Source organism: Eptatretus burgeri, chromosome 3 (assembly GCF_056783735.1).
Source record: "Eptatretus burgeri isolate ZD-2024b chromosome 3, Ebu_testis_v1, whole genome shotgun sequence".
NCBI lineage: Eukaryota > Metazoa > Chordata > Myxini > Myxiniformes > Myxinidae > Eptatretus > Eptatretus burgeri.
Genome location: NC_140963.1, coordinates 106492609 through 106506037, shown reverse-complemented (window position 1 = coordinate 106506037; position 13429 = coordinate 106492609). Strand labels below are relative to the sequence as shown.

Genomic DNA, 13429 nt, shown 5'->3' with positions numbered 1-13429 from the left:
CTGTTGTTAGAGTCTCCCAATCTACATCACCCAATTCTCTCCTCATACCCTCAAGGTTTGCCTTCCTGAAATCTGATAGCCTGACCCTACTATCCTGAACTCTAACCCTTAACAGAATCTTTGCACACACAATGTTATGGTCACTTGCTCCTAAATGCTCCCCAACCTCCACCTCCTCCACTGAATTGGGATCGTTACTTAAAAGGAGGTCGAACACTGCACTCCCCCTCGTGGGCTTATCTACAAACTGGGTTAAAAAGCAATCCTGGACTAAAACAAGGAAATCCTCGTCCGCTCTGCCCTTTCCCTGTTCCTGGACCCAATCTCTCCCTGGCAAGTTATAATCCCCCATAATCAATACTCTTCTCTCACCACATTCCCTTTTTGAATTTTTCATGAACTCCTCCTTCCTCCTCTTCCTTCCCACCTGGAGCCCTATAAAAGCATCCTACCAGTATAGTACTGTTTTTACAATCTCTAAATCTCTACCCATACAGAATCCTCAACATTTATTCCTTCCTTAATGCCTTGGGTGACCTTGGGGAATGGTAACATTGACTAATATTAAACACAGTGCATAAAAGATCATTTTGACTATCTCTCGGGACGAAAGGTCCTGGCTCTGAGGAATCTGTATTACCGGGTACTCGGATGCACAGTATTGTTTGCCTCCAAATAATCGTTTGGGATTCTCATGGACGCCTCTGTGTAGAGCTGGATTGACATGACAGACAGTTCTTACCTGAACGGCAGTATGGAAGCTTGGGCAGGAGACTGGAAGTACAAACTTGTAACACATCACACACAAGCTTCTTTATCGGATTCCCATTTAGAACCTCCAGGAGTGGCATTAGCTTCAGGAGGTTGGATATATTCCACAATGAATCGGGATCAAAATAGTTTTCTGATGATGGCTTGAAGTCCTGTGCACAAGACAATACAAGGTAATTCACCTGCAAAATCATCATGCATTATTTAATTATCATAGCAGTATCAAGTTTGGACACCACCTGCAATCTGTCAATTAATGGTCATAAATCATTGAAAATGTACATGCAATACAAGTTGTATGGGTGGGAGTTTTCTGTCTTGGGAACAGAAATTAGTCCTGGCAATAGTCTATGGAACAAAACAGGATGGATAAAAACCTTTCTTATAAAATATAAGAGCTTTCGTGCATTGCATGTATCGTTCATCTGAGGGTTTTTTGTGCACAAAGGCAATGTCCATTCAAAAGCTATAACATAAAATGGAAAGAATACAGTGGAATGTGGAGAAACAAACCAGCAACAAGGTGGAGGGACACAACAGTGGGATGTAGACTTGGGGGGAGAATGGGTAAGGGGAAGAATGAGAGCAAGGGGATTGGGAGGAGGACTCAGGGAGTGAACAAGTTGTATACAAGCTCCGAGAAAGCAAGAAGGGTGCTGAAGGAAGAGGAATGGGAAATGGCAATGAAAAACAGCAATGGAGCAAAAAAATAAAAACAACTGTGATTGAAGAGAGATTCCACAATAACGTGAAAAGAAAGCATAGTGAGGGCCAAAGGGCTCATGAGTATGGTTGTGGGGTGACCTGAAGATCCAATTTGAAACTCTGGAGGGAAGTTACCCACTTTTATGCCAGAGGTTATGTAAGAATCACAGGTTGATTACTTTATGTCCAGAAGTGAAGTGCATTATGGGTGCCAAGTGAGCATCGTCATTTGTTTGCTGTATCTTCTTCTTCTTGCGTATGGACAATATAGATTGCGCTAACGTTTAATGCCCAGGTTTTGCAGCCATGTGGCTGCCTCAGAGGTGAGTTGGTGGAAAGCTAAAAGTCCTCCCGATAACTTCCGCAAGGAACAGTGCGACGTGATGTGCTCCATCGTCTGAACTCCTCTGCAGTCACAGAGTGTATCCGGCCTCATCCATCAGTGGAGGGGGCTACAGTAATGGCCCTGTCCAGTACGGAGCCTGTTGAGGGCGGTCCATTGTCTACGTGGGAGTGTGAAACCGAGTGGAGCAATGGTTGGATAATGCACAATATGTTTATTACCTCCACCCCTAAAGTGTAGGAGGTTATGTTTTCACCCCTTTCTGTCTGTTTGTTACTTGCAAAATGGAAGATTTTTGAAGTATATGAGTCAGTTGATTTTGTTGGGATTCGCTAGATATCCGTTATTGTTGGGTTGTGTGTGTGTGTGTGTGTGTGTGTGTCTGCAACGCGAGGCTCCACAGCACAAACCAGCAAACAGATTATTTTTCAAATGGTAGTCCTTCAAAAATAGGGTGTCTATTTACCGTCATTGTTTATGAGGAGTGCCAGTTGGCAAAATACGCAATAGGAAAAATCTTGCCAGGCAGAGGAACAATTGTATGTGAACCAATACGTCTTGGCAATGAATCTTCGTCGGTGGATCGGTCAGAATGAAAAGCATCATATCCAGCGCTTCGAATATTTGGCCAGAAAAACTTTGCCAACATGTGCAGTATTTGTTGGGAATGTGCACGTTTGAATTTCGTTGCCGTGCATCCACCCGTAGCTGTGCAGCGGCCGAAAAACCACGTACAGTATTTTCAATACTTGTCCTTCAGTTTTGAATGTAGAGAAGCAAGACTTTGGAATTAAACACTTCGAGATATTTAGAAAATTTTACTTGAGCCGATTTTTGATTGAGGTTTTATTTTTCAAATGGTAGTCCTTCAAAAATCGGGTGTCTATTCACAGTCATTTTTTATGAGGGGCTGACGAAAGTGAGCAGAGCTTAGGGAAAGTGGACGTGGTTGATGAAAAGGAGTGGCGCAGGAAACTGGGCGTGGCTTATGGAAAGTGGGCGTGGCTTATGAAAAATATTGTGTGGCTCAGGAGGTGTGGTCAAACAAGAGCATTGAGAGAAGTTTATCGGGTTTTCCGTCTGTGTGTGTGTGTGCGTGCATGCATGCGTGCGTCTGCAGTGCGAGGCTTCACAGCACAAACCAGCAAACCGATTATTTTTCAAATGGTAGTCCTTCAAAAATAGGGTGTCTATTTACCGTCATTTTTTATGAGGAGTGCCAGTTGGCAAAATACGCAATAGGAAAAAAATCTTGCCAGGCAGAGGAACAATTGTATGTGAACCAACACGTCTTGGCAATGAATCTTCGTCGGTGGATCGGTCAGAATGAAAAGCATCGTATCCAGCGCTTCAATCCTAGCGAATTCCTCGTCGCCTACTGGCTTGTACCTATCCTACCCACTCAAACCCAACTGCTTCTGGATGAACACTGTCTTTCTCACTTGAAAATTGAGATATGTTTCCAGCAAACCCTCGACTCTGGTTGTATGATGGGCCCAAAAGGCATGAGTACCCCTGTCGAACAAGCCTTCACTTCCGCTCTTGCAAGTAGTGTCAAAAGGGAGGCTTTGACACAGTAATGTGTCCCATTTCTCAAAGTCGCAATATTCGCTCGCTTATGTTCACTCATATTTCTCCTTTTCAAACTGGGACACATAACTGCATCAAACGCCTCGCTCTTGACACTACTCCCCCTGCCAGGGGCTGGGCTTCGCCTTCCTTTCACATGATCATTTCCTTAATCAAATTGAGTAGTCAAATGGATATCCTATAAATATTTGTGTCATTTTCAGAAATAACTTAATTTATTCATCAATTAAAAATAATGCAGCGGTAGCCCGTTAAAACCCCCAGCCCACTTTTTTTTAATTAATATTTATACTTTAAACCCATAAGGTAATTAATTTATTCCATCACTCATTATATAGCTTTTCTTATTAACAGTTTCTGAGAACATTTCGTGTTTATAATTTATAATAAGGTTCATGTCTCTATAAACATCCTTTCTCTTTCATATACATTCAAGGTAATGTTGAAAATTTATGGTCTCTTTTAATACACTCTTCTTTAGACCTATAAGTATCTTTGTTAAGCAGAGATGAAATGACAAACCTCTCTTCATGCTCTTGTCTGAGCATATTTTGGAACCACTTATGTACATTAAACTTATATAGAGTCAATAAATATTCATGTTCTATTTTATAAAATTGTTTTACAGCACTCATCTGTTATAAAATATTTTCCATACTCAAACCTTTTCTCAAACACGAACACATTAAATTTGGAGGGAGTGGAACACATTCTGACAGTTGTACTGGGTGCGGCTGGAAAACAGGAAAGAGAACAACGGGTAAAGTCTGGGCAAATATCCAACTGACTTCCTCAAACATGGTTTATAAGAGGCATTTCTCTTTGTCGAAAATCTCTTCTTTTTGACGGTTTCTCATTTCTCCCATCTTGACTCAACGGTAATGAATGAGAATTTGCTTTATGACCCAATGTTTGACCCAACAGAGATGAACCATCTTTCATCTGAGGAAGAATATGACATCACAACATTGGGAAGTTTCATTCACTATTAAACTGTTAATTCAAGCCTATATAGTGTATATGTGTGTGTCTATGTGTATCCATGTGTGTATATGTGTCCATGTGTGTGTGTGTGTGTGTGTGTGTGTGTGTGTGTGTGTGTGTGTGTGTGTGTGTGTGTGTGTGTGTGTGTGTGTGTGTGTGTGTGTGTGTGTGTGTGTGTGTGTGTGTTATTAAGGCTGGCTTCCTTCTTGGGACTATGGTACAGTAATTGGTCTTCATTATGATTGTATATGATTAATTACATAACTAATTATTAATTTCCATTTTTATTACACCATTTCAAACTCACTCGTAGACGAGGTGAATTGGCATGCTAATGATCTTTACAAGGGATGGAAAGCTCTGAATGACATCTTGGCTGAAATCCAGTTCGTTAATCACGCATATCACAACGACCTCATTTTATGCATGAATAACCAGCCTCCGAGATGGATATCTCCGACATCACAGAATTTACCGAATGTTTCAAAGTCCTTTGAAGATTTTCTTGAAAGGTGTGACACATAATATAATACAATTATCTTAAATTTCAATGTTCTTTGAAGATTTACTGGAAAGGTAGTACACATATGTTAAATGTTAAAATACAATTGTGTTAAATGAGTGCCTGTGTTTCCTATTTTTTACAGTGTCAATCATGAGGAAAGCACAGATATGTTGCCTATTGTTCCAAACAATCAGAGGCTACTCCAGGTAATTAATTATTCATATCTCTGACTGAATCTAACATATGAGAGTTGGGATACATTTATTTATAAACCAAGACGTCATACTCCGACACCTCCAGAGGAATTCAGAGGTGTGTCGTATAATATTAAAACCTGTGTGTGTGTTTTAACAGGAAAGACACACTCAGATTATTTAAGACCCCTCACTCTCTCACTCAAACATCATATCGTAAAATCTGTTGTAGATATTTCAATGCGTAATATATTGTACGCTTTAAGTATTAATTATATATGCTTTGCTTATAATTATTTAATTCTTGATTACAGAAAAAGGACATAGGTGTAAAAAACGAGAGGGGAGGGGGTGGGGGTAGGTGCGCTCCCCCAAAGACCCATCACCCCCCAACCCACCTCCTCCCCTCCCTGTATGTGTGTGGGGAAGGGTGGGGGTGGGATGAGAGGGGTGGGGAGTGGTGGGTCAAAGGTGGGGGCACACAAGGGGAAAGGAGGGGTGGGATGAAGGGGTGTGGCTTGTGTTGGTGAGGCTTGTGTGGGTGTGGCTTGCATTGGTGGGGCTTGTGTGGGTGGGGCTTGTGTGGGTGGGGAAGGGTGGGTGTGGCTTGCATAGGTGTGCTCTTGTCATTTTGCTCTATCTCGAACACCTTGCCCGTGGCACCCCCTTCAAGTTTGTTTTTACGCTGATTTCATCAAAGTATAGATAATCCGAGGAGTGCGAAATGCCATATAGCCTATATGACGTTATATTGTTCCTGGAATATTCCAGAGGAAGTTTTGCACAAAAGGTCATAATCCTTGACCTTTGACCTTTAAAGTTCACAAAGGTCAAATTTTAAAAGTTGTGGGAATCGAACCGGGTTTTCGACTTTCTTTGATGAACTAACTCCAAAAAGCAATAGCACATATCCTGTTTCCTTATTTTAATGTCCACAACATTGTTTTGTGACCTTTAAACGTTATGCAAAGGTCAAATTTTGAAAGTTGTTGAACAAAACCAGGTTTTTGACATTTTGCAGCGAATAACCTGTCACTCGTACCACATCATGTTGATCATTTTTATAACTTGGTCAAAAATTATCACATTGTCTCATCCTTGACTTCTGAAACAATCTACATCATCAAATACCGCTCACGAACCATTGCCATCTCCAGACTTGTTTATTTAAAATTTATTATCTTTGTCTTTTGTAATCCTGTGAATAAAATGATCCTGAAATCGTCTCTCCTTTTAAATCATATAATTTGGAAGTCCAAGGAACTGTATATATTACATCAACAATATAAAAAAGTTAATTTGTCCATTGCTTAGTATAACCTTTTTCAAAGTGAGATTTCCACCTGTATATTCTTACTACATCACCAAGTTTGAACTTAGGCTTTCTCAGATTAAACTCTTTTTCTTATTCTAATTTTGTAAATGTTTGTTGGCTTGCATTTTTTGAGGTATGAATCGTATCGCTGTATTTATCTACAATGCCCTGAATTAAAGATAACCATTGTTGAGAACCAAGTTGAGTGAATTTTCTTACATAGTCTTTCTTTTCAAGTGCAATTAAAATGCTCAATAACATCAGCTTTGCCTTCATTAAAGGTGCTGTATAATGTAATGCCATTATTTTAAAGAAAATTCATAAATGTTTTGTTGTAGAACTCTGTACCCTCATCAGTCCACAATTTTTAAGGTTCTCTCTTGTTTTTAGTAAATATCTGTTGGGAGGCTAACATAAGAGTATTACCTCTTTTGTTATTCAAAGGGACAACCCATGCATATCTACTCCTCAAATCAATAACGGTTAAAACATACTTGTTCCCCTCATCATTATTGAGTTCAATCAAGTCAGCGGACCAAATATAATCAACTTCTTTGGAATAAATTTTCCTTCTATTAAACTTTGTGATTATTGGTTTCTGTAATTCATCAGCAAATTGCTCTTCAATCTTAATGACATCATTAGAGCCTCTAAGTTTCTAATTTCCAAGCCCAAGTTTCAATTCAGCACTGATCATCTTCTTCATGATGAACCTCTCTACTTTTTCTCTCAAGGTTGGATTTTGTCTCAAAGACAAATTATACAACATTTCTTGAGCCGCTTCATGTTTTTCTTCCAACGTCATGCTATTTCCATAATCAATATTGTGCAAAAAAAAAAAAGAGATATTTTTACTCTTGGGTTTCTTTTTACATTTAAGACAATAACTCATTTAATTATGAGAAAAATTCCTGCAGAGTGTGAAAACCTTTTTCGTTTCCAACATGCACATTTGAATCTTAATTTTTAAAACATATAGAATCCTTAGAAATGTCTTTACTCTCTCCTCCATTTATTGAAGAAAAAAATGAAAAAATTTAACCAACATACCAACATCGTCAATAATATAATATTTTCCTTCTTTCTCTTCTTTATCTCCAATTTCTTGATAAAATCTTCTCCCTGAAATCGCTGTTAATACTCTTGATGCATATATCTTTGCTGGACTTGTCAATTCTTTGTTTTCTTCCTCAGTGCATTGAGATCGATTTATTTTCTGTAATACCTCCAATCTTTTATTAATCTCACTGGTTTCTATATTTACCTTCGCAAACTTCGTTTGACGAAGATATTGTATTGACCCCTGTGTATTTATTTATTGGTAAATATGTGTGCAGACAACATTGCGCAAAAAACTGCTGGACCGATTTGCATGAAATTTTCAGAGATGATGTGCAGTTACTCAAGGATGCCAGGCGAAGCTTTTGGGAGCGATCGGATCAAAGGTCAAGGTCACAAAAAGGTCAAAATCGGTTTTTTGCGATTAAAGTGTCAATTTTGTTCCGATTTACATCAAATTAAGTCCAAAATGTTCAGTATTCAAATCCCGATCCACTGATATAGTGTATGGTATAGTGTTTGCAACCCTAGTTAGTCTGTGGAAGTCAAACGTCAAGGGGGTCATCAAATGGAGTTTTTGATTGGGAAGCATTGTGGACAACATTACACAAAAACCACTTCGCAGATTGTCATGAAATTTTGTGGATGTGTTTGGCATCACGAGAGGACAAATCGATTAGATTTTGGGAGCGATCAGATCAAAGGTTAAGGTCAAGGTCACAAAAAGGTCAAAATCGTTTTTTCGCGATTAAATTGTCAATTTTGTTTTGATTTACAGCAAATTAACTCCAAAATGTTTAAAATTAAATTCCCCATCCTCTAATATGACACATGGTAGAGTACTTTTGTCACCCAAGGCAGCGGTTGGGGGTCAAAGGTCAAGGGGGTCACACAAATTTACATTTATATCGGAAAGCGTTGTGGACAACTTAACGCAAAAAAAAACAAAAAAACGCAGAGAGGCTTTAATTGTTTTGGATTTGTTTGGCATCATGAAAGGACAAATCCATTAGATTTTGGGAGTGATCGGATCAAAGGTAAAGGTCACAAAAAGGTCAACATCGTTTTTTCATGATGAAAACGGTTAATATGTTTCTCATTTACATCAAATTAACTCCAAATTGTTCAGTATTCAATTCCCCATCTTCTGAAATGACACAAGGTATAGTAGTATTGTCACCCTAGGTAGCGGTTGTGGGTCAAAGGTCATGGGGGTCACGAAATGCATATTTGTATTGAGATGCATTGTGGACAACTTAATACAAAGGTAACTAGTGGCTGCGGCGAAGGTATGCGCTCTACGAGTGCCCGTTCTAGTTTTATATTTATTCATTCTCTCTCTTTCCTCCCTCTCTCTTTTCTCCCTTGTCTCCTTCTCTGTCTTTTCCCTTGCCACCTCCTCTCTCTTCTCCCTCTCCTCCTTCTCTCTTGCCTCAGTTTCTTCAACTCCTTCCTCATCCCTTACGCCCCTTGAACTACTTTCACCCCATAGAATATCATACCTATATTCATCTGGATTTCTTGATATTCCTGTACCCCAATTTTTTTTTTTTTACAAGAAACCAAAAAAATTTCTTCTGGATTTCTAAAAGAGCCTTGTATTTTCTCAACTTTAAAACCTTTTCATCATTTAACATTTTAGTTAAATCCAAACTTGCTGGTTGAGCAACATCAGTACAAAGCCAATCTTTTATTGAAAACACCCCCATTCTTATGTTGCAGAACATATTTATTAAAATACCGAATACATTTTCTGCATCTCTGATCTCTGCAAAGCGTTCAATTCAGTGAATCGGGATGCCCTCTGGAGGATTCTTGTTCTTCATGGAGTTCACCAAAACTAATCTATCTGATGTCTGAACTATACTTTGGTATTGAGAGTGCTGTGAGATGTGGTGATACCATCTCCGACCTATTTCCAGTTGTGACTGGAGTTTTTCAGGGGTGTGTACTGGCCCCCACACTTTTCAGTGCTTGTATGGACTGGATTCTGGGGAGGATGCCACAGAGATTACGCTGCGGTGCATCATTTGGGAATGTCAAGATCTCTGACCTTGATTTCGCAGATGATGCAGTCATCCTTGCGGAGACTCTGAATATCCTTTTGGGGGCTCTCGAGGTGCTGAATGAGGATTTGGAGCTGCTGGGATTACGTGTTTCATGGGTCAAAACTCGAATCCAGGCTTTCAATGACACCTTGGATGCTGCGATCTTGTCTGTTCCTGTTTGTGGTGAAGATGTTGAGGTCATGGAGAGATTCACTTACCTTAGCAGTGATATTCATGTTTTAGTCCATTTGCCCTTCCTATGTTCACTGTAGTGTACCTATGACTTGTCAAAGGAACAAGGTATTTTAGTTGATTTGTCATCCTAAGGGGTCCCTGAAGTATTCCAGCTGGGTTGTCCTCAGGACAACTTTGGGCAATTTTTTTAATATGCAAATTAGGGCCGCCATTACTGAAAATCGATTTTGTTGAATATCTCCGCAACTTTGCATGATAATGTCACAGAAATGGTGTCTATACCCATGTTTTCATGGTCAAGGATTAATATCAAGGTATTAAAAAAGTTATCACATCCATATATTTTGTCTTTATGCAAATTAGTTGCCGCCATTACCGAAAAATCGACTTTGTTGAATATCTCTGCAACTTTACATGATAATGTCACAGAAATGGTGTTAATAACCATGTTTTCATGGTCAAGGATTAAGATAAAGGCATTAAAAAAGTTACCACATCCATATATTTTGTCTTTATGTAAATTAGTTGCCGCCATTACCGAAAAATCGACTTCGTTTAATATCTCTGCAACTTTACATGATAATGTCACAGAAATGGTGTCTATACCTATGTTTTAATGGTCAAGGACTAAGATAAAGGCATTAAAGATGTTACCACATCAAGGTTTATATGTATAATATATGTATTTAATATTATTTAATTGATGTACATGTGGCAACTATCAATAATATCCAATTCTGTCTTCAGGATATAACGATGGCTAGCGGAATGTGTCTGCTCTCGGGCTGCCATGAGAAAGGATCACACAACACAGTTAGAATCCAAGGCATCCCCACTCTGATTCAGAGGAGCATGGAGCGGGGTGACGATGATGTCTGTATCCAGTTACAGACTGTCCTGGACACACAAGGAGACAATGCATCCATAGGCTGTCATAAGACATGCTACTGCATGTACACATCTAAACACAATGTGGCGAAATACATGGCGAAGAAATGGAAGGAAGGTTTTCCCATGTCCAAGAGTGAGCCGCAGACAAGTAGGATCAGACGATCGCAACTTCCAACATTCGACTTTAAGAAACATTGTTTCATTTGTGGTGATGAGTGGCATCCAAAAGATCCCAAGCACCCCGACAGGTGGGAATGTGTAGTCCAGTGTGAAACCAGTCAAGACAATGGAACTGTAATGTCCGGAGGGCAGCGGGACTCGGATAGTCGTGAGGATTGTCGAACACTGTTTATTGCCCGTCCGGATGCACACTACTACAGACTACACAACGCATCATGTGACGCGAACACCTATATCCCTTGCAGGCACGTGACCTCCACGTGCCTGCAAGTGACCTCCAAAACCACCCCTCCACGCCTCCAAACTGCTCCGCGCATTGTGCCCTGCCCCCGCAGGCCAGTACACCACACTCCTCCCTCCTAAAACTCAAACGAGGCATGAAGATTGGCAGTAAGACTGCCTTTGACATGAATGCCATCTTCATCCGCCTTCTGATGGTCGGACAACAACGACAGCTAAAGCAAGTACCCATCTTTCAATACGAACTGTGTGCATTCCAGCCCTCAATCATCGATGAGTATGGCTGCTTATGCAAGGGCAACAAATCTGTTCTTGTCAATCGTTTGGGTGTGAAACAACTCGATGCTCCAGCTCCAGACATCGTGATCGTAGATGCACAGCAGCTGCTTTACCACTTCATATGGCCACATGGAGGGGATGCCTCCATTGTCATTGAGAGTATCAAGCGTCGTCTCTCATGTTATCCTGATGGTACAGAGAAGATTTTGGTATTTGACAGGTATAATGATATCTTAGCAAAAGACCACGAGAGGAAGCGACGTGGTGGTGAGGGTTCAACAGACTATAACTTGTACATCAGCAGTCCACTTCCTAATCGTGATGCCATTCTTAAGAACAAGCACAACAAGCGGGAACTCTCACGGGTGCTGTTGGGATTGTCAAATTGGTTTCACGAGCATTCAACATGGGTGCTGATATATCGATCGAGAGTAGAGATGGTGGCTTTGCACATGATAAACAGATATCACGATGATCTCATACCTGCTACAAGCTGCCGAATCTGGTATGGTGGTGATTCGAATCCTGAGCGATGACACCGATGTATTTGCGCTTTTGATGTACTGGGTGTGGGCGATGCAGCTGCACAATGTTTGCAGTATCCAGACGGAATGCTGGAATGGGGCAATGATTGACATCAGCGCGAACTGTATGCTTCTGGGCCAGAAGTGTCTCCAGTTACCTGGAATACATGCACTGAGTGGCTGCGACACAGTTTCCTACCCATTCAACAAGGGGAAGATCAGCGCTCTGAATGTTTTGAAGGAAGGTGACTTCCCAGGGCTGTTTGAGGTCCTGCGCGAGGAAGATGCCACACACGAGGATCTAATGAACAAAGGCCAACAGTTCTTCACGGCCTTATATGGTCAACCGCCAGGGACTTCGATGAGTATGGCACGCTATCAGCTATACTCCCAGAAGAAGGGGAAGCCAATGGAGATCATGGCATTGCCTCCAACAGAAGTGAATCTGCTTCTTCATGTTCACCGAGCACACCTTCAGATGATGTTGTGGAAGGCTGCTGATCAGCAGGCTCCTCCTTATGTGGACATCACACAATTTGGATGGGAATTAAATGATGGTATTCCATCACCTGTCGTTGACATAGGTCCTCCGGCTCCACAAGGGCTCATCGATGTCATAAGATCTGGATGTAAAGCAGAGGGCAAGGCATGCAGTATCGAGGGATGCAGCTGCCACAGACATACCATGTCATGTACGGCCTATTGCGTGTGCGCTGGTGGTGAAGGCTGTTCAACCCTTTTACGGCAAGGAATGATGTGGAGGATAATGTACAGGATGATGCGGATAATGATGATGATGATGAAGATGATTAGTGTTGAGGAGTTTGGAAGATAATTTATGGATTAGTTTGCACATGCAACATTAGTTTGGAATGAATATGTTGTGCAACATTATTACTGCATTAACAATTCCATGATTTCCGTTTTTGTTGTGATTCGATTGTTACTTTGTCGTAATAAATGTCATGATCCTCAAACATGGTGCACAGCTTGAAGTATATGGATAGGGTAACATTTTTAATGCCTTTATCTTAATTTTTGACCATGAAAACATAGATATAGACACCATTTCTGTGACATTATCATGTAAAGTTGCAGAGATATTCAACAAAGTCGATTTTGGGTAATGGTGGAAACTAATTTGGATAAAGACAAAATATATGGATGTGGTAACTTTTTTAATACCTTTATCTTAATCCTTGACCATGAAAACTTGTGTAAAGACACAATTTCTGTGACATTATCATGCATAGTTGGAGAGATATTCAACAAATATATTTTTCAGTAATGGCAGACCTAATTTGCATATAAAAAAGTTTGCCCAAAGTTGTTCTGAGGACAACCCAGCTGGAATACTTCAGTGACCCATTGGGATCACAAATCAACCAAAAAAAAACCTTGTACCTTTGACAATTCATAGCTTCTCAAAATTGCAAATGGACTATTTCTGCTGGCTGTGAGCCAGAGGTCAATAGACATCTGAATCTGGCCTGGGGAGTCATGGATTCACTGGATAATGGGGTGTGGCGCTGCCGGTACCTGTGCATGAGGACGAAGGTCCCAGTCTTCAGATCTTTGGTGCTTCCAGTCTTGCTCTATGGATGTG

The 13429-nt window shown here is 40.5% G+C and overlaps 1 protein-coding gene and 1 long non-coding RNA gene across 2 annotated transcripts in view; one reads left to right on the top strand and one right to left on the bottom strand.

Moving 5' to 3' along the window:
• The window catches only part of APTX (aprataxin), a 128785-nt gene that overhangs the window by 66939 nt on the left and 48417 nt on the right, over positions 1–13429 (bottom strand). The window contains exon 4 of the mRNA XM_085874847.1: positions 743–923. Within this exon, the coding sequence (XP_085730973.1) occupies positions 743–923 (181 nt within the window). The remainder of the gene's footprint in view (positions 1–742; positions 924–13429) is intronic.
• Positions 4489–13429, top strand: part of LOC147030604 (uncharacterized) — a 78500-nt gene continuing 69559 nt past the window's right edge. The window contains exons 1-2 of the long non-coding RNA XR_015056458.1: positions 4489–4905; positions 5041–5104. This is a non-coding gene — a long non-coding RNA (uncharacterized LOC147030604). The remainder of the gene's footprint in view (positions 4906–5040; positions 5105–13429) is intronic.